The following is a 27,361-nucleotide window of genomic DNA, read 5'->3' on the forward strand; positions in this document are numbered from 1 at the left end:
AAAATAGTACTACTAAGCCTCCAAACAGGCTTAGCATTTCAACCCGAAGTTTCTCATAATGCTCTTCAATACCTATTCTTTCAACACTAGAGAGCTATGCTTCAGGTATAAAGTACAAGAGTATCCCATCTGCCCTTCATAAGTACACCAATCCAGAAGTGTGAAAACAAGTGTGTTTTCTCTCAGAAGCACTTAGAAGGAAAAACCTTGATTCCTACAAGACTTTTGGTTTCAATAGTGATCTTTAAAGCAACAACCATACTGAGAAAATCTCTCTGCAGAGGCAAAAAGAAACATTAGACTGAAATTTCTTGAGACTGCTGACTAACTGCTTAGGAATAAAAAAATCTAAATATATAGTTACTCAGCGCCAGAGAATAGTCCCCACGTTTTTCACTTCCTCTCTTGCCCATGTATTAGTGCTGCACGGGATCCCATTTACCTCTTACTTTCATTTTCCCCGAACCATGAAGACTGCCCATTGGTACTGGGGACCCCTCCCATTCCTTACCTCACACCGTTTCTTTGCCCAAGGCACACAGGATCACTGGAGGCAGAGAAAGGAGCAGGAGGAAAAGAGGTAAACTCTATGGCTGTTTTCATGCTCTTGCCACCTACTTCCCTCAGTAACTACCATATCACAACTTGGTTCTCACAAACAGTTGCATTCCCATTTTACCATCCCATCATCTCAAACTCTGCCTCTCCAAACATAGCAATAAATACACATAATTATCCAGCAAAAGAGATTCTAAAACATAATTAAGTAGGGTGAAAGCAATGAACTTCTGGAACAAATCAATCTCTAGAATATAAATAGGGTGAAAGACAGTACTAGAAAGGAAGCACCTTTTGTTTCAAAGATACTAACCTGAAGGGACAAAGGATTGCTCCCATCTTGAGCTTTAGTCCAACATGCAACTAGTTTCTCTACATTCCCTGCACAAATATAGCAGAGACATGCCTGAGTCTGCAGGAGGCTATCACCTTCACTTTCAAGCCTGGTTCCCAAAAGATCTATAGATCAAGAGGAAAACAAATAAGATTATATACAAGGCAATCTGTGTATGAGGTCATGAGCAGCCCAATAATATTTTCAGAGGTATGGATCAAACTTCATAACCAATGAGTAGCAGGCAGAAATAAAATCACTGTCATGTAAATGTTCAGTAAATATTTATTTGTTAAATGAGTGGAAAATGAGTGACAAATTTTATATAATAAACAATTTCACAAGATTCTATACCTAGCTGTAGAATGGGTTTATATTTATTATATTAGAAAAAAATTAAAAGTGGGAAAAATATTTGAACAGAAAAATCCTAATGAACATTTAACTGCATTTCATCATGTCTGGTGTTTTTGTAAGCAGTGGACTAAAATATGGCACATTTGGAATAAACATCAATGATAGCTAGACTACTCTAAATTATTTATGATAGAAAGTTAATATCTTGTAAGTTTTACATTCTCATAAAACTTTCAACGTTGTTCATTTTTATACTAGCCGCCTAAAGCTTCTGTTCTTGTACATAATGAATACTATTCCTTAGTCATCAGTTCAGTCATGGCCTTTAATGGTAATTTCTACTCAAATGTTATAATTATTAATTTTATCAAGCTAACATTTATTAAGTGAGAGCTGATTATGTGCCATTTTACATATGAAAAGACTAAGACTTAGAAATTAATTTTTCCTACGTCATATAGCTAGTTAGTGGCAGAAGCAAGAGCCTCAGTTTAGTCTGTCTGAAACCAATATCATTAAATAATATTATTTTAAAAAATGACTAGTAGGTATGGAGAAGCAACGCAGTTAATAATAACTGAGAAAAGCATTCAAATGAGAGCTTCGTTTTCTTATCTGTTATTAGTAGGTTTACAAAAATTTCTAAATAAAATCTGCCATTAATTTTATTTACAATATACCACGCCATATACTTAATATAAATATAAAGCTCACTTTCTTACCACAAAGGGCAGAAAATTCATCTGGTTTAGCATAAGTCAATACTGCAGCTAAAGCCTCTCTCCAATTTTTAAGATCACAAGACTCGACAATCTCTTTCCAGTTCTTCATCACTACTGCAGTAATTAGCTTAGGAAAGGAAAACAAAAGGAGAATTAAAAGCTTTTGGTATATTGATAAAAATTAACTCTGGCTAATCAATCAATCTTTCAAAACTACTACTCACAGTATTTCATGAAAAATAAAGTAGCAGCAAAGCGAAGTATATCCTTAAACCAACTGACATAAAAGATATTTTCCTCAACAACAACAAAATCACACTAACATGTTTTATAAAATGCTGAGAAGGAGAACTATAGGGTGTTACCAAAACATTTAACAGGAGGACATGCCTTTTAGTCTGATGGATCAGGAAAAGCTTTCTGAGCATATAGACATTTAAGATATGAAGTCAGAATTAATTTCATCGAGAAGGAAAAAACACTGCCGACCAATGGAACACTAAGGGCAAAGTCCTGGGAGAGAAAGGCACGTGGAGTGTATAAGGAACTGAAAGGCAGCCAGTGTGGCTAAAAGATACCAGGGGAGGGAGTGACACAAGACAAAGCTGGGGACACCGACAGCAACCAAAGCTGCTGGGACTGAACACTGGGACAACTTTCATGGAAAGAAATTTAGTATCATCAAGCAGGGGCTTAAAATTGTACAGATCCTCTGCACCAGAAATTCCATTCCTAGGACTACAGCCTCATTAAACAATTAGAAATTCACACAAATCTTTAGGCACAACAAGGATGTTTACTGCTATCTCAACTACAATAGGAAAATATTAGAAACTACCTAAACATCCCCAAATAAGAGAAATAATAAATCCCTACTATAGAATATTATAGAGCAATTTAAAAATTTTTGTAAGAATCTTTAAATGATACAGGAAAATGATTACAATGTAAGTGACAATATTTATACGTAAAACCACACACATATATACCTGTATAATTGATTGTTTTTAAAAATTCTACAAATACATAGAAAGAGATACAAAAGGATATGTACCAATCTGATGGAAGAATTAGGGGGTATTAAAATTATTATCTTTAACATTTTCTATGTTCTAACTTTTCTACAATAAAAATATTTCATTTAAAATATTATATATGTAAACAACAAAAACTGGGATAATCATGCCAAGCTATCAACAATAACTATTTCTGGGTCAAGGAATTATAGGTGGGTTTTTTTGTTCTTTACTGTTATCTGAATCTCAATTATCTATAATAAGAGTGCTTTGCTTTTATAAACAAATGCTGCTGTTTGTTTATTTTTAAAATAACATACCCTGGTAATTTTGCTTTGGGATTTTGCAAAGTACTTTTTCTGGGTTCGAGCCAAGAGTTCTTGTCCACCTGCTATGGCCAATATAATGGCATCAGCCATGCGGTTATCATGTAAACAAAGGTCAACAGCACTCTCAAAGTTACCCGTCAGCAAAGCCTGAGTAATTAAACCATCAATATCTGCAATAAAGAAATAACACACCCAAGTTAAAGTTTTTTGTTACAAGAAAAAAACACTACACCTATGAATTTTTACATACACACACAATGGAGAACACAATGCTGATTTCTGAATATTACTGGTGGATTAATTTCTAACACAAACTGTTGATATCTATGGAAATATACTGAGATACATATAAGTAAAATCAGGTAAAATAACATATTTTCCAGATTGCCTAAAATGTAATAATAAAGATCATTTACAGTTTCTATCACATAGGTTTCAGATCATACCATCATTTTTAAGGTAGTGATTACATGTACTAAATGATAACTGAGTTCTTTTCAACCCTCTACCACCTGTGACAAAATGTTTCTAACTTAAACTCAGGGACTATTTGCTTTCAAATGGTTAAAAGAAATTAGAAATCAAAACCAACAGATTCTTACCCCCACTGATGGAGATGTTAAATGTTCCTCCAGCTGATGGTAGAAATTCAGATTCTTGTTTTTCCTCTTTAATGAGCTAAGGAGATGAAAAGGGCAGCAATTTAGCCAGATGAAACTGGAATAAATTACCAGCAAAACAAAATTTAAATACGATTATTCACTTACTGACTAGATGACATGCCAAGTTATCCCAGAAAATTTCTCAGATCCAAGTTTAAACTAAGAACTATGATTTCCTTAAGTATTAACTCTCATTATACAACCATAAATAAAATCCAAAGTCCTCAGAAATAACGTTAAACAAACTTAAGTGTACATATCCATATTGGGAGCTCAGAAGATACTGAAGCTGAAGAATTTTTGTTTTCTTAGATACCTCAACTAACAGTAGCTTGAAACACACAAAATGTTTTATTTATTTATTTTTAAATATTTATTTATTTATTTGGCTGCACCAGGTCTTAGCTGCGGCTCACAGGATCTTCATTACTGCGTTAGGGATCTTTAGTTGAGGCATGCGAGCTCTTAGTTGCAGCATGTGGGATCTAGTTCCCTGACCAGAGATTGAACCCAGGCCCCCTGCATTGCGAGCACAAAGTCTTAGCCACTTCCCACTTGTGGGAAGTCCCACAAGATGTTTTAAATTATACTATATTTAGATCTTTTTTTCTTTTTTTACATTTTTCTAATTTAGATCTTAAAACAACCTTGTTTTAAAGTTTCAACACATCTTGTTTCAACACATCTAAAAATTCTGTCTAATAGGTATAGTTATAAGAGTCTTTCGGTTTTAACTGACTCAGTCGTGAAAAAAAGAAAACCACCTGGGAGAAAGAAAACCACTTATATAAATGCAATATAAACAGATTATTTATAAATATACTAAAATTCAATTAGATTTTGTGTTCTCTTAAATTAGTCACACCTGGAACAGCAGGTGGGTCTGGTAAAAATATATACAGTTCTGTTATAAATTTCTGAAACTACTTGTAAGACTGAGTAAAAATAAATTCAATATTTTCTTTCTTTAAAAGAAAAGAAATATAATGGAGGCATACTGCTGGCAAATACTTTAAATGCTTTCTCTTCTATGCATAAAAATTCAAAAGACGACAAAAAATAAAATGTGTCAGAGATTATAGAGAAATTAAAAGAAAAAACACATCTGTCTTACATGAGATAAAATATCTATCTTCTGTGCTTGTGTTACCTATACATCTCAATGTTAGTGCCTAGAATTCAAAGTCAGGAGCATTTTTGAATTGGATAATTTTAGTGTAGAGCACAGTAGAGCATCATCTGTTAATAATGCTTAATTAGTTAATACTAACTATTACAGGAGAATAACTATAACCTTAATTCTCTCCCCAACAAAAGAGAAGCATTTTAGAATTTAAAAACTGAAATTAAAAAATTGTAAAACTGGGCTTCCTTGGTGGCGCAGTGGTTGAGAGTCTGCCTGCTGATGCAGGGGACACAGGTTCGTGCCCCGGTCTGGGAAGGTCCCACATGCCGCGGAGCGGCTGGACCCGTGAGCCATGGTCACTGAGCCTACGCGTCCAGAGCCTGTGCTCCGCAACAGGAGAGGCCACAACAGTGAGAGGCCCACGTACCGCAAAAAAAAAAAAAAAAAAAAAAAAAATTGTAAAACTTGTTATTCATACTGAGGAATAAATCAGATACTGATCTGATTATACTCACTAACAAACTTATCAAAAAAATCTTTTAACAATTTTTCAAATTTGCTTTCAAAAAGCAACTAATAAACTTTTATATATGGACTTCTGAAATATACATAAAGTGAAAAAATGCACAACTTATTATGTGCTGGTTATCTTTAGTGTGTAAACTACTATGTTTTATTTTATATAATAATAGCATCATCAAGATAAAGGGGAAGATATTACCACCTTAAACAACATTTTTTCAAATATTCTGAAAGCACACATTGATGACTACTGTTTTGTTAAATATATATTTACCTATTAATTCACGAGTGTATTTACAAATGGCCCTCTCTTCGATAATACATAGTTAGTCCAGTTGTATATAAATGAAAGTACGTTTCTTTAATGTATCCTACAATTCTATGTATTCCCAAAATTAGTTCAAATTTTCAGCAAGATTTTACCCATATCCTGTATTCCTGAGTTAAATAAATGTTAGAAGATCCACTTCTAAGGAAAGTATTTTTTAATAATCATCTTGTAATAGTCTGTTTACTGAGGAATTATAACTTAGTAAAAGGTTGTAAGAAACTTTATATAATCAGAATATCCCCATATCACAAAGAACAATGAAAAAGTCAAATATGAGATGAGAAACAAGAACTTGTTGATTAATTTTCTAAGATGAAATATAATTAGAAAGCAAGAAAAGTAAATTATAGAATTATATATTAGTGGCTTTAAAAAACTCAGAAAATTAAAAGGAAAAAAATTAATGATACAACTCTGTTTTCAAGGACTCTTTTTACCTAGTTATAAAAATTGTCACTACAACTCAGGATGCATTTATAGTGAATCAGGATGATCAGATTATTTAGTGAAATATTCTTTACTTGGACTCAAAGTTCAAGATTAATTCAGAAGCTTATGCCACTGATAGTGAGCTGTAAATATTAATGTGTCAAGAAAAAACATTACCTTTACATGCAATGCAATGTGGATTTCTGAATAAAGTTATCTTTTCAATGTGACATCTTGATATGCATCTGACCAAACTAAGTCAATCTCACATCAACTGTTAATTTTAAACCATATAATCCAGAAGCTAGGTCAGAGAACTAAAAATTTTAGAGATGATACTTCTATCAAATTAGTAAACAGACTTCGACCTTAAACATCTCTAAGAAAACTCCAGCTTTATTTTGGAACAAGTAGTCAAGAAAATTTTCCATATTTCAATGTGAGATGAACAAATATCACATATTTTCCCAATGTACTTAAAAATGAGAAAAATAAGTACCTCTCCCAAGAGCTGCTCTTCAGCAGCAGGGCTCTCCTCCCCATCACTCTGTGCTACTTGGTCAGAGTCTTTAAGAGCCTTTGGTACACAAAACAATGACAGAGGAAAGTGAAGAATGTAGCATTAAAAGCTTATTAGTGAACAAGGAAGACAAAAGACCCAACCAACAACATTCAGAGCTAGTTTAATCATAAGAAGCAACACTAAGTAAATTTATTTGAGGAACAACATTAGAGGAAAAGCAGGGAGCCATTACTGCTAAGACCTAACACTTCTTTCCTGCCAAACGTCCCTCAGCAACAAAGAGCTTAACGTTAAGTATCTGAGCAGTCACTGATTTCATTTTACGTCTGTTGTGAAATTCAAACATAGGAATTTCTACTAGCTATAACTTATGCTATTTTAAAGAGAATTATTCATGTATTAAAATGCCTACAATAAGCATTTGTTTTTAAACTGTAAAGCAATAAAACAAATTTCCTAAATTATATTTTCTTCTTTATGACCTAAACCAAAATTTTAGAAGGTAGCTATTTTTAAAGGCCTTCTCTTACCACATCAGGTCCATCCACTTTGTTCAAGGCCGAAGCAATCTGAAATAAAGACAACAACTCAGCTACCAAATGGAATTCTATTTCAAGGCATATAGCAAATGTTCACCTCTTACTCCATTGTCATTGGCAAAAATCCAAAATTCAGATCAGGGGTAGCATGTTTAAGAAAAGAATAAAATTTTTGCAGAACTGATTCTCAATGGTGCTAGTTTCAGTTACATGGATCTATTTTATTGCTCACACGTCATCTTACTCTGCTATTCAAATTGTAAAACTAACCTCAAAACAAGCATGTTTTCTTCTACTTTGTTTTAAATAAAATAACTATAATTTAAAAAAATATTTCTTCAGAGACTTACTATGGAAAGAACTGTTACTAGACGTATTTTGACAATCAAATTTTATTTCCTCATTTTTTGCTAACAGGTTTGCAGTAAAACTTTCATATTAATCTCTTGCAAACCAAGTTATAGCATCAAGAAGTTTAGATTAATAATAAAGTTAAATATAAAAAATCTAAAGGAGTGAGGAAAGACACATGACCAGTAAGCAGTGGAGCTGTGATATGAGCTCAGGTCTATCTGATATTAAAGGGACTAATCTTCAATGTGCTCAGCACTGACTGCCCAGAGTGCACAGTATCCAACCTGTTCCGCATATGCGATAACTCTGCAATGCTATAGAAGACTTCAGTCATTTTCAAAGAATGACAAAGGGTTAATACAAATTATACAAAGAATTCTAAATATATCCTTCAAAGTTTCCAAAGTCAGAGTGTTTTAACTGCTGTTTATGTCAACATTGTGGAATAATTATTAAGCCGCTCTGAGAAGAAAACTATAAAACTGGAAAATGACCTCCTTTTTTAAAAAGTAATCTTTTTTTTTTTACATTAAAATGTTAAGCAAATCACTTGGGCTTTTTGTTTATTCAGGTTTAGTAGAATAAAACACCCTTGTTCCAAAATATTTACTAGTTACTTGTGAGCTGGAGCAACTTAATAAACAGTTTGGGAATTGTGGGCTGAAGGCATAAACAGCGGGGGTGCAAAACAGTACCCTCTTTTTCATCACTTAAGCTGTAGTGAATGCAGGGTGATCTCTTAAGTTTCCCCCTCTCTTTCCTCCAGGGCCGCTGGCTACACCTCCTCTTAAAAAACTAAATGTCATTCCAGTGTTTGAGGTTCACAGCCTCTTTCCTTTCAAGGCCCAATTCTCCCTGACACAGCTCTTTAAATCGAGTTTGAATTAAAGGTGGTTCTAGCAGCTTCTAAATTCAGGTACAATGAGGAGTTTCATCTTTAACAACGTGTATGAAAAACTTTGGCAACCAAGCATAAATTCTTATTAAATGTTTACTGAATGATTTGAAACAATCTGTGTTGAACTTTTTAAAAAATAAAAACACCTATGCTACATAAATATTTTATTTGTGTAAGCACAGCCTTTAAACTTTTCCAAAAGTTTACCTTCTTTCCTAGGTCTTCTTTTCTATATCCTAGAAGTTCAAGGTATTTTCCACGAGAATCATCCTCAAAGTTTACCTTTAAAAAAAGACATATTCTTGAAACAAAGAATTGCATTTAAAGGCCTAATTTTTAATTAACTGCTCAAATTCCAAGCAGAATTATTAAAATTACCTAAAGTTTACTGTATCAACCAAAAGGTTGTTTATAAGAGAATCCAAAGAAGTTTTTCTAAAGAAGTTATTTTTTAAAATAGTAAGCCTACTAGTAATTAATTACCCAGGTTGAATAAAACTTACTTTTAAACTAATTTTTGTAAAAACAAAGTCATGTCCAAAGGTTACATGAGTGCAAAACTCACATTATGTGAAACATGTGATGTCCTAAAACTCTTTCTTAAAACTAATACTTACTCACAAAATATAAAAATAAATTTAACCTGATTGCATTCAAGATTGCTTTTCTTTGGAAAACAGAATTAAGAAATAGATATTCCCATGGAGACAAAATGACAAACCGGAAAATTCTATTTATTATTCTACTGTCGTAAATGCAACTCAGTAAAAGGAATGAGAAATGCCTCCAATCTCTCTCCCCTATACCTATTCCCTCTTTCCCCATTTTCCTTAATTAGACCTACTACAAAAATTAAATACTCTGTGTTTTTATTATACTAAGCTCTATGTTCTAATTTTAAAATAGGTCTGTTGAATGTTATGTCTCTCTCACTTAAAAATAGCTATTACATTATTTTTTACTTATTAAAAAAGTATTTCATATTAGGCTTTTCACAGCAGAGAAGGAAGAACTCTTGACATAAAGTGTTAGGTCATGTACTCTCCATATGGTTTAATTTCATCAGGAGATCCCCAAATCACATTCTCTCGATTGTTTCTTCAACAGGAAGACAGATTTAGAATATGATGGAAATAGCTGAATTTGCAGATAATGAAATAAAATTGCTTAACACCAACTTTACCTTCAAAAAGGACCACACATTTTTCTCAAACTCAGTCTGAGAAGCATCAATCTTCTTCTGACAATAACTGACAAATCCTTGTGACTGCACGACCTGCTGAAGTTGGGCTGACCGGCTAAGGAATTCCTCTTCTGTTACGACCTGACTGATGCGCACGTGGTGCTGCTGCAGCTGCTGCTCAGCTCCCTGCTGAGGCTGTGTTCTGACACTCGCAAAGGTAACCAGTTTGCCTCCAAACTAGAATAGAACAAGTAAACAAAATCAGTTCCAACGACAAGGATGTGGCCCTCAAACGTACTGACTGTAAACCGGCTAAAGGAAAAGAACTCTGGCTCTGGATGCAATTGGTGATACACTCCCCTACTCCACAATCTGACCCCAGCCTTCAATTATTTTTCCTCTTCACACCACCCACCTTCTACATAAAAGGTCCCAGCTGCTGTGCCCCACAATTTCTCACCTACTTGCTTTTACTAACTTTCACATACTAAATGCTACTCCTCTTCAAAGCCTGGGCAAATGTCACCTCTGCCATCCCAGACACCCTCAGTATATTTTATATATATATATATACACACACATATATATATATATATAATTTTTTGTGGTACGCGGGCCTCTCGCTGTTGTGGCCTCTCCTGTTGCGGGGCACAGGCTCCGGACGCGCAGGCTCAGCGGCCATGGCTCACGGGCCCAGCCGCTCCGCGGCATGTGGGATCTTCCCGGACCGGGGCACGAACGCGTGTCCCCTGCATCGGCAGGCAGACTCTCAACCACTGCGCCACCAGGGAAGCCCTATCTCTCTCTTTTGATTCAACTATTAGCTGTACGTATTTGCCTTTCTACTCTAGGCTCCACGTTTTAAAAGGTGGTGGATTATGCTGCTACAAAATATGCCATTTGACCTAAGGATTATTTTGAGCTGAAGAATACTGAAAAACAACAGGAGCAAGAAAGGCACCCTGACCTTCTCTTTTCTTTCTGAAAGCAGGAGATGAAACTCACATGTGAGAGCTGCTCTCCCTACACCAGGAGGAAAGATACATCCTTATCACCAGATATGGGAGTCCAGGATGGGAGAACTCTATACAAACAGACCTTGTTAAATAAAAATTATCTCCATCAGTCTCTACATATTTTAGTTACTGTTCCACAACTGCCATTCTTTGTTCAACCTAGCATATAAGCACTTAGGTTTTGCCACTCATTGGGGTCTTCATTTCTCTTTGGGGGGGCTCCCAGGTACATGTTTGCTGTCATTCTCCTATTAAGCAGGCTCAGAACTCTTCCTTTGGCCTCTCAAATTCATTCCTCAGGTCTAGGTATTGATCTCTTCTGAAATCTCTTGATTTCTTTTACATTGCTATTTTTCTGCCTAATTCTTTTTGCACTGAACTGCTGTATGACTGCACATCTACTCTTGTCTTTACCCCTTCCAAACCATACTACATACTCTCATCTTCCTAAATAATAGACCTTTGATTACGTCACTTTGGGATTTAATTAATCTCTCATCCCTCTTGTCTGGTTTTCTCCACTATCTGCTCTCCTGCCTTTGAATCTTTGCTTTTATCACTTTCCACTTTACTTACTGAATCCTAACCATCCATCTAGTTAGTTCCTTCCTTCCCTAAGTAATTAAAACACTTATTATAAAATTATGTATGGACAAGGTTTAAAAGAAAAATCAAACTGTACAGAAAAGCCTCCCCGCCCCCCAATATAAGCTACTTGAGGACAGAGACTCTATCTAGTTCACAGGTATGTTTCCAGTGCCTAAAGTGGTACCTGACAAACAGAGGATGTTCACTATATATTTATCTTTGGAATGAAAAGCACATGTCCACTCACTAATACTGAAGTATTATAAAGACAACAAATAACACTCCTTTCTTCCCCACATGAGTCTGGAACCCAGTACGAGAGATGGAGAATCAAAATATCAGCTTTAGTGCTGTCGTAAGTGCTGCTAGGTTAGAGGCTATAGTTTAGATGTCCAACCATAGTGGACCTTGTAACAATTAGAATGTAGACCCTCTCAAAAAGAAAAGAAGGAATGAAGGAAGGAGAGATAGAGAAGGAAGACAAGTTTAATAAAGTGGGGTAGGGAGAATGGTGAAAAGGTTGCACAACAAGGTGAATGTACTCAATACTGCTGAACTGTAAGTTTTAAAATGGTTAAAATTGTAAATTTTGTTATGTATATTTTATTACAATTTAAAAGAAAAAAGAAAAAAAGGGAGTAGGTTTCACTTTTCCCGAGAAACCTTTCTGAGTGATGAAAACTCACAAACATATCTCAAACTCAGCCCTCTTCCATCTGAGTGATCCTATAATAACACTTTACTGTAAGTCCTTTGTGTTTATGGACCATAAAAGCAAATCCACCTACTGAAAAGGAAGCCCCAACAGGTCTTCGAACCCACTTGGGTGGCTTCTTCAGAGGCAACACTATACGATGCTGAGCAGTCTGCTGAGGAATTTGTAACGGGGGAAGGGGCTGTCCTGTGCCAAATGGATCAAGATTCCCAAAAGACGATGAAAGCTAAAAAATAAAATAAAGTGAGATTTTTGAAACGTATGCAAGACTATATTACATGTTTTCAAGTCATATCCAAGAAATTTTTATCACAATTATCCAATTAATTGGTATCATTGATCAGTAAAGTTATTTTCAAAATAATTACACAGTAAGATGATTTTTTTCAGGTGTTATAATAAAAAACCTTAACACTTCTTATTACCTTGTCAACTTGTTTCTGCCTTAAACCATCTGCACTCCCTCCCATGATAGAATAAACACTGATACGCCCATCGAAGGAAGCAGCTGATAAGACAGCAGGATTTCTGGGACACCACTGAATATCAAAGCACCACTGTGTGTTGGTGGGAAGTTCATATAACACCTAGACCGCAAAAAAAAAAAAAAGTCAGAAAAAAGTATAGCCACTTTATAGCCAAAACAGCTGAATTAATATGATCAACAAATACAACTTTATTAAACATTTACTTTTACAAAGTATCCAGCCAGGAAAAACAACAATTGTAAAAATTTCTTTAAAGTACAAGAAAAGTTCATTATGATAAAAAAAAAAAAAGAAATGCTGCTCAAAATTTTGACCAGATTTGGAATAAGTACATCTTAAAAAATGAGGTTTTCCTGTTTTCACTGAAATGGTACTAGAGGATGCACCCGAAAGACCAGAATACTCTATTAGGGTCAACTTGCTGAACTCTAAAAGATCGATGGGGTCCTAGCCAACCGACTTTGCCTGCCAAGATCCAAAGAACCACGTTTAGATTATTTGAAGATCAAATTTCAAAAAAAATTCTTGAGAAGGAAAAATTCACCGAGAAGTTTGGCTTCTTGTCAAGTGAGAAAACATGTACACATCATTCTTATTACTGCAGAATCAAAGGAGAATTTGGCATTATCAGTTTTCTTTAGAAGGAAAAGAATATAGAAAAACTATTAAAAATGGCTGATATAAATAAGTAATGTAATAATTATTTACTAACTTTACAATGTAATAATGTAATAATTGTTGCTAACTCAGTGTGATGGTAACTGATGCTCTTAGGAGCACAGGTTTTATGGCTTTAAGAAAAGAATCAAATTTACTTAACTTTGGCTTCCTTGACATTTAAAATAATGTTTTATTTTATAAGAAAACAAAATAAAGTGAAAAGGCATTTAGCCTGCTCCTCTTTGATGCTTAAACTGATTTATAAGACTATTAGCTTCTTGATATCTGAATCACTTGTCTATTCCTAATTTGCATTTGAATAGAAATCTATTACAATTTTTAGTTGCAGCATGCACTAAAAGTTTATTCCTTCAAAGTCCAAGCACACACAACTAAGTATATGCAAAAAATCATTTTATCAAATTACATGGTTGAAAAAGAACAGTAATTTCCATGAATTTTGAACTCACTTGGGAAAGCACAGTGTAAAATGAAACACTTTCATTATTTGGTCTACAAATCTTATGAAGCAAAAATTATTATTTTTTCTCTTGTCTCCTCTAACATTAATGTTTCTATATTCTTACAGACATCACTGCAACTGAAAACTTTAAACCACAAATCAAATAACAAAAGTGCTTGCTTTAATTTTAATGTTACAGATTAAAACCTATTGAACAGGGCTTCCCTGGTGGCACAGTGATTAAGAATTTGCCTGCCAATGCAGAAGACACGGGTTCCAGCCCTGGTCCGGGAAGATCCCACATAGCGCGGAGCAACTAAGCCCGTGCACCACAACTACTGAGCCTGCGGTCTAGAGCCCGCAAGCCACAACTACTGAGCCCGTGCGCCTAGAGCCTGTGCTCCGCAACAAGAGAAGCCACAGCAATGAGAAGCCTGCACACCGCATCGAAGAGTAGCCCCGCTCGCCACAACTAGAGAAAAGCCTGCGTACAGCAACAAAGACCCAATGTAGCCAAAAATAAATAAATACATAAATTAATTAATTAAAAACAAAAAAAACACCCATCAAAGATACTTCTTTTTACTAGCATACCATCAGGGCAACTAGGAAGGCACTTGCAATAAAAGTTTAAAAGCTGTAATTAGAATCTATGGTGCCTTGCCCACTAGTGAAAGAGAGGGAAACCATTCAACCATTAAGAAGAAGAAAAATAATAGGTAAAAGAGATTTTTAGCCCACAACCCAAAGCAAATGAAATTATATTTATATAATATTTATATTTAATAAGGTAAAATTCCCCATCTAAGTTTCCATGGGTAGAACATATGACAAATATTTTATTATAAAGTATTATATTCTTGCTGTAGAGTTCAGAAGAGAGATTAAAAACCTGCATCCACTGATTTCCAAAAATCAAAGAGGATCTTCAGGAAAGGTAAAGCAAGAAAAAGACCCAAACCTTGAACACTCCTACTTTGAGGACACTTATTTCCAGAAAACACATTAAATAAATCAAACCAAGTATTTCTGAGTCTAGTTAAACACCTTTGATTGGAAATGGCAGGTGGGGGGTGATTACTAGGTTCAAAGACACTATTTCAATGATTGATATCCCCAGATGAAACAGCTGAGCTTAGATAATGCTCATAATAAAATCTCTGCTAGAGTTACATTTCACATACACCTCCGTCTACTTTCACGTTCTTAATTTTAATCATGTACTAAAGAATTCATATGGAAATTTTCTTATTCAACCAGAGATAAAATATTATAATAGCTGTAAGTTTGAGAAACATTTCCTCCCCATACCTCTCCTGTGTTTGGGTTGGAACAGAGAATCTTAGCATCTTTTCCACAGCTCAGCAACAATTCAGGATCCGCCATGCTCCAAGCAATTGCCAAAATCCCCCTATAAGAAACACAGATGAAGAAATTTTTAATCTTGAGAAAACCAAATTATTTTTCTCTAGGTTTTGGAGACACACACTGCTAAGAGAAGTATAATTTCATATAATCTTTCTGGAAAGCAACTTAGCAATGTGTATGCTCTTTGATCATTACAAAGATACTCAATACAGTATGCAGTGTATGACAGCAAAAAATGAAAACAAATGCCCAATAACACGGACAGCGTAATAATAAATTGCAGATCATCTTTTAAGGAGAAAATATGTAGTTAAAAATTATGCTGTAACCTACTAGAGAATGGATTTGAGGATATGGGGAGGGGGAAGGGTAAGCTGTGACAAAGTGAGAGAGTGGCATGGACATATATACACTACCAAATGTAAAATAGATAGCTAGTGGGAAGCAGCTGCATAGCACAGGGACATCAGCTCGGTGGTTTGTGACCACCTAGAGGGGTGAGATAGGGAGGGTGGGAGGGAGGGAGATGCAAGAGGGAAGAGATATGGGAACATATGTATATGTATAACTGATTCACTTTGTTATAAAGCAGAACCTCACACACCATTGTAAAGCAATTACACTCCAATAAAGATGTTAAAAAAATTATGCTGTAGAAATCTGTTTCTTATTATTATACACTGTTCACCAATGAAAAAAGGTTAACTCTGTACATAAATTTGTATAAAACATATAATTACATTAAATACTTGCATAAATGGGGTTATGTATATATAAGGATATGTACAATAAAAGTTTTACCTATGGATGGGTAGGAAATCTATTTCATGTTTTCTACTCTTTTTTTTTTTTTTTTTTTTTTTGCGGTACACGGGCCTCTCACTGTTGTGGCCTCTCCCGTTGCAGAGCACAGGCTCCGGACATGCAGGCTCAGCGGCCATGGCTCACGGGCCTAGCCACTCCACGGCATGTGGGATCCTCCCGGACCGGGGCACGAACCCGTGTCCCCTGCATCGGCAGGCGGACTCTCAACCACTGCGCCACCAGGGAAGCCCCATGTTTTCTACTCTTTGTTTACTAACTTTCTACTTTTCGTTACTGGAGTAGTTCTCCTATTACATGAGTTTTTTTTAACTAAAAGGAAACATTTTAAATTTGCCTCACAAAGAAATATTACAGATCTAAATACTAAAGATTTGATTTTATAATTCTTTTTGTGTTTTAATATCCTTTGGATTTTTTATACTAAGTATAAACAGAGTAGTATTTTTGGTAGATATTTTGAAAATTCAGATTAGCATCCCCTGTAAAAATAAAAAAAACCCTCTATCCCACCATCCAGAAAAAAGTGCTATATAATAGTTTGTTTTTTCTACATTCATGCCTCTGCTGTTTAGAGATGAAAGAAGGAAAGTTAACATTACTAGACCATGAAGAAAAATACTAGAAACTACAATTTAAATACTGGATACTAGAAAATAGTAGAAATACAGCTAGTAGATACAATAGTAGAAATAGTAGTAGAAATAGTAGAAATACAGCTAGTAGATACAAATACAGGGACTAGAAAAACACTAGAAACTAGAATTACGTTTATGTATTTCTTAAAACAAAAACATACAAATTAATAATCCTAAATTTTCCTGAAAACATTACAGTAATTCTAAGATACAGTTTTTCAATTTCCAAAATACAGATAAACTTTATCATCAAAGTATATATTGTTTTTATTTTCCCCAAAAGTTGTTTTTAATTTGATGATATTTCTTACAATCTAAGTCCTCTCAGAATCAGGAAAATACGCTATACGAAAAGGACCCAAATTATTTAAGAATGTCTTTTGTTTCCAACATTTTATTTTATTATTTTTTTTCAACATTTTATTTTTTAAGCATTAAAATCTTTGTAAAACTTATAAGGATAGTGTGATATACACCCTTATACTCCTCACCTAGATTCACTGATTTGGCCACATTTACTTTATGTCTTTCTCTTTCTCTCTCTATATATATTGACCATTTGAGAGTTAAATGCAGCTATTATGACATGTCACTTCTACACTTATCTCTGGGGATAAGAACATTCTATATAATCACAATACAATTACATACTGAAAATATTTATCATTTATATGCAATACTTTAGAGTCCATATTCAACTTTCCCCAATTTGTCTCCGCTCTTTAGAATCTAATCATGCATGTCAAAAATTTCAAGGTATGTCAAGAATGCCTTTTAAAGAAATCAATATCATATTTAATATCACATGTTAAGGAACATTTAGGTTCTTACTAAGTATTAAAATCACTGAATTGTAGAACTGGAAGGGACCTTAAAGATCATATTATAATCATAATATACTCCAACTCTTGCATTTACTAGAGGGAGAAAATTGAGAACTAGTGAGGTTGATTTGCTCCTGGCACCCAGTATGGTATTCTATCTTGCTAAATTATGACCACTCCTAAAATTGGCAGCAGAATGTAATGTTAAGACCATAGATACTAGGTTCAGTATGTATGGGTTGGAAGTCAGCACTTGACTAGTTTTGAGACCTAAGCCAAGCTTATTAGCCTTGCCAAGCTTCAATTTCCAATGTGTAAAATGGGATAATAGTATTTACACCATAGGTTTGTTATGAGCCTAAATCAAGCTAACATTTGCAAGTTTGGGATTAACATATACACACTGGTATATTTAAAACAGATTCCCAACAAAGACCTACTGTATAGCACAGGGAACTCTGCTCAATACTCTGTAATAAAAGGGCAGGGATTTTTGTCTGTTATATTACTGAATCCTAGCACAGTGCTTGGTACAGAGTATGTGTTCAATAAGCAAGTGTTGAATGAATAAATAAAACCTTACCCAATGTGAGAAAAATATTAAAACGCCTCAGAATCATCCTTTCTTTACAAAGAGCTTATTGAAGCATAATATCTAAACAGGATTACATTCTGACCAGACTCTTTTCTCCTTTATAAGAAGCTCAAGGAGAGGTCACAAACCTTAAGACTTCTCAAAGTGTGTAATTCCACTATGGGGTGGGGGCGGGGGTGGGGGTGGGGGGGGTGGGGCGTGAAGGGATTTAAAATTTTAGTTTACATATCCCCAAGCAGGAAAGAAGAAAAAAGCCCAAAGTACTTAAAAAGTACTATAACATTAAAAGGGATTTGTTTCTCGTTTAAAAACATTGAACAAATGTGCATGAACTCCCTGGGTACCTGAATATTAATGATAGGAAATGTGCGTAATTACAAACTAAATTTTTTTTTATTTTGGCCACGCCGCGAGGATTGCAGGATCTTAGTTCCCCAACCAGGGATGGAACCCGTGTCCCCTGCAGTGAAAGCACAGACCCCTAACCACTGGACCAGCAGCGAGTTCCCACAAACTAAATTTAATGTTACTAAAACTAACACAAGACAATTCTCATACCTTTTTTAGAGCATCCACACATTTATTAAAATTAAAGGCAGAATGAACCACCTAATTTCTCAAAAATGTTTGCTTTTTAAATTAAGATAAACACTCAAGGAAGAGATATGGGAACATATGTATATGTATAACTGATTCACTTTGTTATAAAGCAGAAACTAACACACCATTGTAAAGCAATTATACTCCAATAAAGATGTTAAAAAAAAAACACTCAGAAATAAAACAAACTTTTCAATTGTTGTTTGACATTTAATGTTGCGGAAGACTCTTGATAAGTATGATGAACCAAATAAAGATCAAACTGTATAAGGTCATGAGTTGTCCCAAAATGTTGTGATATACTAGAATTTTGATCTATTAACTGTTATTTGAAATAAGTAGTGGAAAATCCATTAACACATTTTCATGTTTTTGTGATATGATTTGATTACCATTTTTTGGTATAGAATATCAGATGACTATTGCTTAAAATAAAAATAAACCATTTACATTGACTTTTACAAGACAGAGACAAAGTAGATTCCCTAATTTAAAAAAATTATCTGGGACTTCCCTGGTGGTGCAGTGGTTAAGAATCCACCTGCCAATGCAGGGGACACAGGTTCAAGCCCTGGTCCGGGAAGATCCCACATGCCACGGAACAACTAAGCCTGTGCGTCACAACTACTGAGTCTGCGCTCTAGAGCCCGCGAGCCACAACTACTGAGCCTGTGTGCCACAACTACTGAAGCCCGTGCACCTAGAGCCTGTGCTCCACAACAAGAGAAGCCACCGCAATGAGAAGCCCATGCACTGCAATGAAGAGTAGCCCCTGCTCACCACAACTAGAGAGAAAGCCCGTGCACAGCAAAGAAGACCCAACCAAAAATAACTAACTATATAAGTAAATAAAAAAAAATTATCTGATAATTCAAAGTAGTAAGTAAATACATTTTTTAAAATACACAAATTAAGTGTTTTTGGAAGAGCAGCAAGATACCTGGCATGGTTTTCCAGGACACGGAGTGGAGAGGAGGCAAAGCGAAGATCCCACATCTGGATCACTGGTAACCTGTCATCCTCAGAGGCAAGGACCATCTGAGTAGCAACATCAGGATGCCATGCCAACCCAGAGCAATGCATCTGTACATAGTTAAGGCTCACATTTTTATCAGTCATACTATTTTATTTATTTATTTATTTATAGTCATACTATTTTATGAAAAGCCAAAATGAACATGAGGAATATGCCTTTGTTAAAGCAAACAGTACCAAACATCAGCTCAGGCTTATTAAAAAAAAGAATTCTTATTTATTTAATCATTATTTTAATCTATTTCTATTTATTTAAAATTTCAGTTTATTAAAAAACTCCATACAGCTATTAAATTCTATTAAACACTCTTAAACAGTAGTATTAAACATAAAAAGTTTAAAGGTTTTCAATTCAGCCAACCCTTTGATACATAAAATCATTCTGGGCCAGAATAATTCTATACCAAAAATGAGATCTCCTGTCAAAATTGTAACTAGGGGAAAAGTTTTATATAAATTTAAAATTTAATACTTTCAGAAAAATTAAAATAAAGAGATAAGATTTAAATGACAAAAAAAATCATATCCTTCCTCTATTTCACCATAAAAATCAAGATAAAGTGTCTAAAGCAACAACTACTATTTCAATTTTCACATGGGATAAATTAACATTATTATTGAGAACTACCTGGAAGTTCAGATCCTATTAAGTATTCCAAAAGATGACTGAAATGTTTATTGTATACTTTATTCCACTGAAACTTGTTTTAAAATTTTTGACTCACTGAAAAATAATACCCTGAAGAAACATTCTTGTAAATAATGTTTTTTGTTGTTATTATTGTTGTTTTTAAGTTATATATGTATTCTCTGATTTAGGCAAACTCGTTTTTTTTTTAAATGTGCAACTAAACAATGTAATTAAAAACAAATTAACAAGACAAGGCCTAAACTGTGTCTAAATTACTTTATAGCACATGATGACATAATATTAATGAATCTATAAAGCTGAAAATGTAATGTGTTATACAACAGCATATACTGTGTTAAGTGGGAGAACATCAGCTCACTTTAGCAGTGCCTAATCAGAAAAGATGAAGCCAGGAGTCTGGAAACTACAGCTTCATAGTCATAAAATTACTAGCAGGGAAAATTTTTACATTCTTGAGAAAGCTAAAGATGAATTAAAAAGTTGCTATAATGCTTTGTAACAGCTAGCAAAGCAAAACAACCAGTATATCATGGAATAACCCCCTTGATTAACCAACCTTTTTCTTCATCATTAATATATCCAGTGTGGTTTAGTAGGAATTTTATTATTTTCCCCAAAGGAAGAAACCTCTCATTCCAACATGATTGGTCCATAAAAAGACAGGATTTGCCTTTATAGAAATTTGATTTGTTGCCTACTCTGACAAATTATATAGGAATAGCTACAGCAGGAATAAAACATGTTTGTCACAAATCAATCACAAACTTACCCTGTTACTATGATCACTGACTTTGATGATGGGTTCATTTTTTCTAAGATCCCACACAGTGGCCCGGCCACTGGGATTGGCTGATGCCAAAATATGCTGAACTTGTCTGTTCCATGCAATGCAGCTGATATCTTCTGGGGGCTATAAGGAATAAACTACTAAAAGCCATTTCTCAATAATAATCAAATTTAACTACAAAATCTAATTCTTTTTAAAAACTGGATTACTTAAAAATCGGATCTATTTATTCCAAAAATTTATTTTTATATTTTTAAGTTCTCAACATCATGCAATAGAGTTTAAGGCTCAGGTATATGCCAATTCAAGTATTTTACCTTGTTTATCACCAGGCATTTATTAAGCTCCTGTTACAAACCAAGCACTGTTTCTTTACTTTGCAACTGCTCCAAGGTAGATAACAGACCACAAAGTAGATGCTGGTCAATATGACAGACATCTAAGCAGAGCAAAAGTTACAACCTAGACCTAGAAAACTATCTTTAATAAATGGTAGGCCACACACTATTATTATGCTAACTTTCAGATCGCCAAAATGTTAGGGCCCGTTATAATGGCCACTCAAATTGAGTAGTCCATACCAGGGGTCCCCAACCCCCGGACCGGTACCAGTCCACGGCCTGCTAGGAACCAGGCCACACAGCAGGAGGTGAGCGGCGGGTGAATGAGCGGAGCTTCATCTGATCTGTATCTACAGCTGCTCCCCATTGCTCACATTACCGCCTGAGCTCCACCTCCTGTCAGCATTATGGTGAGTTGTGTAATTATTTCATTATGTATTACAATGTAATAATAATAGAAATAAAATGCACAATAAATATAAGGCACTTGAATCATCCCAAAACCACCCCCCCACCCCAGTCCGTGGAAAAACTGTCTTCTGTGAAACCAGTCCCTGGTGCCAAAAAGGTTGGGGACCACTGGTCTATACAACATAAAGAAACTCAAGGAGGCAGGGGGAGGACTGTTCTTTCTCAACTTATTAGAATTATATAAGAAACAGGTTGAGTGTTTTTTTTAAAAATAAGTTTCCTCTCTAGTCTATGATTTTTATTATAAGGTTGGATATTATTAAGATACCATATTATATAAAATACTATACTATATAAAATATTATATCTAAGAAAATTATTAAAGACTTGTCTATTTTGTCTATATCTAAGAAAATTATTAAAGACTTGTCTATACTACCATAAGTCTAGTATAGACTTTTGTCTGTATCTAAGAAAATTATTAAAGACTTGTCTATACTACCATAAGTCTAGTATATCAAACAGTGTCTGGCACATGGTAAGTGCTTAAATAAATATTTACTATTGAAGGATTCACTGATACTCTAAAGAAACATATTTATTAATACATTACTATGTTGAAGGAAAATCAGTGACATTTAAAAACTGATTTTAAACAAATATATTCTGTGTGAAAAAAACAAAGTGTAGAAAAACTGATTTTGGTTCTTTTGATTACATTGAAATCAATGTAATACCTGCGTTTTGGCTCCTGGTGTCATTGGAGTTGCAAAATTGTTTAAATCCCAAATGTAGATTTCAGATTCATTAGCACCAGAGGCCACCAGATTAGTCTGTAATAAGAAACAATTAACAACTAAATAGCACTTACAAATAATTAAGAGAACTCAGAATAATCCAATTCAGGGCTGGAAAGACCTGTCTGTTTTAAGGCATATAATTTTTCTAATTAAAAAAGCAAAATGCATGAATTCCTAAAAACTATGCATAACAATCTGAAATGTATATAGTTTTTTAAAGAAACATTATAAAATTCTATTAAACTAAAAAGACAATACATCTACTGACATTTTAATATAAGACATTAAAAAGTAATTGCATGGATAAATTCTTAATTATGCAACTATATGGGCATTACTGCTTGTGGTTTGCATCTCTGGAAGGGGACCTGTTGTGGGAGACAAAAATAAGTCACCAATTATTGCTTCAGACAAATAGCCAAATCCTAAAATAATGGCATCTATCTCAGGATACCTCAAAGCCAGCCTCTGGAGCTGGACCAAGATAGGGCTAGTAAAATCTCTTGTCTTAAATCCTCACATATTTATTTATTAAAAATTTCTTTTATTGAAGTATAGTTGATTTACTTCAATTAAAAAAAATAGTTGTTTTAGTTTCTGGTGTACAGCAAAGTGATTCAGTTATATATATATATTATCATATTCTTTTCCATTATGGTTTATTACAGGATATTGAATATAGTTCCCTGTGCTATACAGTAGGACCTTATTGTTTATCTATTCTATATAAAGTAGTTTGTATCTGCTAATCCCAAACTCCTAATTTAGCCCTCCCCTAGCCCTTTCTCCTTCGGTAACCATAAATTTTTTTCTATGTTTGTCCTCACGTATTTACATTTCATTTATGCTCAATCTTGTTACATTTCATTTATGTTCAATCTAGTTCCTGGTGGCACAATTTTAGGGTCAAAAAGACCCTAAAATTGTGATATGAAGTACAGGAAGATAATGAGGTTCATATACTGACCTTCATCCTTTACTGTTCACTCTCATTAATACTTCTATAAACAACTGACATATAACTATGAAAACAGAGGAATTCTGGTAGTAGCCACCTATGATACAAGACACTAACCAAAAATCAGCAGCTGTTTAATCCAATTAACAAAGGAATTAGCTATCTAATCTAAAGAGTAGACGCAGAAATGAAGAAGTTAGGGTTTTTATATTTCTATACCCAAAGTATCTATTTATAATACAAGAAAAATAACTATTTTAAACTTTCTTAAGATAATATTCAGGCTTCCCTGGTGGCGCAGTGGTTGAGAGTCCGCCTGCCGATGCAGGGGACACGGGTTCGTGCCCCGGTCTGGGAAGATCCCACATGCTGCGGAGCGGCTGGGCCCGTGAGCCATGGCTGCTGAGCCTGCGCGTCCGGAGCCTGCGCTCCGCAACGGGAGAGGCCACAACAGTGAGAGGCCCACGTACCGCAAAAAAATAAAAAATAAAAAATAAAATAAAATTAAAAAAAAGATAATATTCATTTTCTGGTTATACTCAAGTATCCTAATAATTCAAGATCTTTATTTATTTATTTTTAAAATTTATTTATTTTTGGCCGTGTTGGGTCTTCATTGCTGCATGCTGGCTTTCTCTAGTTGCAGCGAGTGGGGGCTACTCTTCGTTGTGGTGCGCAGGCTGCTCACTGCAGTTGCTTCTCTTTGTTGCAGAGCATGGGATCTAGGCACACGGGCTCAGTAGTTGTGGCGCACGGGCTGAGCTGCTCCGCGGCACGTGGGATCTTCCCGGACCAGGGATCGAACCCGTGACCCCTGCATTGGCAGGCAGATGTTCAACTGCTGCACTACCAGGGAAGCCCTTGAACCCTTCATTCTTCAAACAAATACACTCACTCATCAATCTGCACAGGCACAGTTTTAGCTTTCAGTTTCAAGACTGAGGCACAGCAGATTCATATACTTATATAAAATAAGCAGCACATTATCTCAAGAATTAAGAATAAATGTCAAAAGTCTAACCTGGAAAATGTTCACATCCAAGGCTCTCACTGGGCCAGTATGTTTGTCATTCTGGGCAATCACAACTTCCTTATCACCAGCTATAATTTTAGAAGGATCATAAAGAATAATATTTCCATTTTCACCACCTGCAATCAGAACTCCAGAGACATCTCCTTTGGAATCCATCTTATGAGGCCCCCAAATCAACTTGTGGTACCTTTAAGAGAAAATGAGCAAAATAACTCTTTTTTGAAGTCAAATAAATGTAGAAAAGAATCTGAAATTATACATTTAATTGTTTTCATAAATACTTCAAAAACACTGCTTCTCCTCTATTTCTGGTAACTGCATAACTTGGTGAAATGGCATTTTAGTTTTTATTTATACTCATACATACATGTTTCATTTTGTAATCTTAAAGAGTATAAAAACTCTTTTGTAGAGCTAATATGACAAAGTACACTTGATTTGTGTGTCAAAAGATATGAGCTTAAGAATGGTTTTACCATTTAGAATCTGTGAGACCCTAAGCCAGTTACTTTGGTTCATTTATAAAATAGAGCTAATCAACCACCTCCCTGATTTTACTTGACTACAGAAGTAGTCACTAACAAATTACTTGTTAAATAGTAAAGGAGTTAAGGGAGTCATCTGAAATTTTCTAAGAAAAATAATGTATTCTGAGAATAGAAAAGTGACATCAAAATTATGTCTATTATGACAAGTACCCCATTGGTGGAGAATAAAAGATTATGGTTTGGCAAGGTGGCAGCGTGGAGATATACAAGACAAATGGTGGTGAGGAGAAAAACTGCTAGACAAAAGGTATCTGGGGTTCCCATCACAGTGGGAGGGCTTGGAAGACTATGGGAGGTCCCATGAGACTCCATCATCTGAACTGTATTGTTAGCTAAGGTAAAACTCTTCCCCAAAACTTGCCAAGCTATTAAGGCAATAAAGCATATTTTACTACTCAAAGAAAAGTGTCCTTCTCTGCATTATAATACAGCTTAAGTACTTGGAAAGGTGATCTAAACACCTATTGTATCAGAAATCATGTCAATAAAATTCTCTGTGAAATGTATTTTTAAATATAGATAAGTACAAGGGGAAAAAAAAAACCAACCTCCATTCAGGGAAAATCACTATTAACATCTTAATATTCATCCAACTACTCCTTTTTCTAGTCGTACCTACCTTTTTTTGTAAACAGGTGAGATAAAGGAGATAAAAGAAAGTAACTCTACTATATCATAAGAAAAAAATACTAGAAACTAGAGCCTCTCCTTCCTATCCTACACATAACAGTTAGTAGTAAAAAATTCAATAAAACAGATAGACACTTCTTTTACTTCCGTAGAAATGCACTCATATTTTTTCACAAAATATTTCACGTCATTGATAGTATTCCTTACAGTTTCTAATAATGGAACATTTGTAGACACACTAGGCATCAACCACAACATATAACTGAATAATCATGTGAATTTAAGGTTGAATCTCATACCTGTGAGAAGAAGAGAAAGTGGCACAAGATTTCATATCCAAGGATGGATCAGAAAGGTCTAATTCAAATATCTCAAGAGAAGCACTGGTACTAAATGTTGCATCCAATTGTTGAGCAGATGTTCCTACAGAAAATACATTCATGGTAACTACACATGCAAAAATAAAAGACTCAGAGAAAACCATACAAAATAATGCACACTTTTCAATTATCTCACTCATGAATGCTGCACTAGTGGTTGAAATCTCAGCACATATACCACTGAGCAGATGCTTAAATTACTATAGCAATAAGATTCTGATGCAAGGCTCAGAGATGATGTTTGTACGAGTGGGTAGTGAAGATAATTTTTTAAGCCTATAGATATTTTAAAACCTCTCTGTATAAACAGCCCCATGCTTATAGTTACATATGATATAACTCCAACTCTTTTTATATAAAAATGCTAGCATCAAAACTGTTCTTCATTCATTCAAACTGATATTTTATTAACTTTTTTACATGTTATCTATTGTGCTTAATACTGGAGGAATAAAGATAAAGCACAATTCTATGAAGTGGGGAAGACACTCTAAATGTAACAGACCATGATTAATGCTATGATGTACAAGCACAGAACTCAGCTGATCCGAAGGTTGGACATTATCTCGCCAGGGAAGGAGAGACTTTCTAGAGGAGATGAAGCTTGAACTGAATTTTAAAGGACAAGTGTAAATAAGTCAGATGCGGAAGAGAAGGAATTAGGTGACTCATACTATCTTCTCTCTGTTGAACTTACCTGTAGCTAGGTAAATGGGATGATTCTGGGCAGGGCTCCATGCCTGCATGGCTGTACGATCTATTTCCTTTAACTTCATCCTGCTAAAGAGAATATTTCACACAGAAATATAATAAACATGTAATATGGAACAAAGAAACATGTTTTTACATAGAAATATACTAGACAAACCAATACATCATTAGTAGTGCTGGAATGCCAGTAAGTCAAATTGGTCTACGTATCATTTGTTGGGAAATGTTCAATATTAGAAAGAAGAGAAACTTGTTAAATTATTTTGAGACAAATATAGGGCTATTCTAACTGTTTACAGATTATAGCTCTTCAGCTGAAAAATCAGTCTGGAAAGAAACCTGCAAAAACAGGGACAGTATTTGGTTAATTAATCTTGGTACACAATATGTTTCTCAGACAAGACAATATGGGTGG

General features: G+C 34.7%; 1 protein-coding gene across 18 annotated transcripts in view; it reads right to left on the reverse strand.

Annotated features, from left to right (window-relative positions):
• The window catches only part of SEC31A (SEC31 homolog A, COPII coat complex component), a 64,424-nt gene that overhangs the window by 27,159 nt on the left and 9,904 nt on the right, over positions 1 to 27,361 (reverse strand). For 9 of the 18 annotated variants that reach the window (XM_082837631.1, XM_082837629.1, XM_082837627.1 and 6 more), the window contains exons 2-18: positions 26,933 to 27,015; positions 26,155 to 26,278; positions 24,666 to 24,864; positions 22,624 to 22,719; positions 21,117 to 21,257; positions 19,601 to 19,743; positions 15,125 to 15,224; positions 12,628 to 12,789; positions 12,276 to 12,428; positions 9,884 to 10,120; positions 8,908 to 8,982; positions 7,440 to 7,478; positions 6,886 to 6,963; positions 3,919 to 3,994; positions 3,308 to 3,486; positions 1,972 to 2,098; positions 872 to 1,017 (exon numbers count right to left, since the gene is read on the reverse strand). In XM_082837631.1, the coding sequence (XP_082693757.1) occupies positions 872 to 1,017; positions 1,972 to 2,098; positions 3,308 to 3,486; positions 3,919 to 3,994; positions 6,886 to 6,963; positions 7,440 to 7,478; positions 8,908 to 8,982; positions 9,884 to 10,120; positions 12,276 to 12,428; positions 12,628 to 12,789; positions 15,125 to 15,224; positions 19,601 to 19,743; positions 21,117 to 21,257; positions 22,624 to 22,719; positions 24,666 to 24,864; positions 26,155 to 26,278; positions 26,933 to 27,011 (2,154 nt within the window). In that variant the 5' untranslated portion in view covers positions 27,012 to 27,015. The remainder of the gene's footprint in view (positions 1 to 871; positions 1,018 to 1,971; positions 2,099 to 3,307; positions 3,487 to 3,918; positions 3,995 to 6,885; positions 6,964 to 7,439; positions 7,479 to 8,907; positions 8,983 to 9,883; positions 10,121 to 12,275; positions 12,429 to 12,627; positions 12,790 to 15,124; positions 15,225 to 19,600; positions 19,744 to 21,116; positions 21,258 to 22,623; positions 22,720 to 24,665; positions 24,865 to 26,154; positions 26,279 to 26,932; positions 27,016 to 27,361) is intronic. The other 9 variants (XM_082837633.1, XM_082837632.1, XM_082837630.1 and 6 more) reach the window with 3 other exon arrangements.

This window comes from Leucopleurus acutus, assembly GCF_964270905.1.
Source record: "Leucopleurus acutus genome assembly, chromosome: 4".
Taxonomy (NCBI): domain Eukaryota; kingdom Metazoa; phylum Chordata; class Mammalia; order Artiodactyla; family Delphinidae; genus Leucopleurus; species Leucopleurus acutus.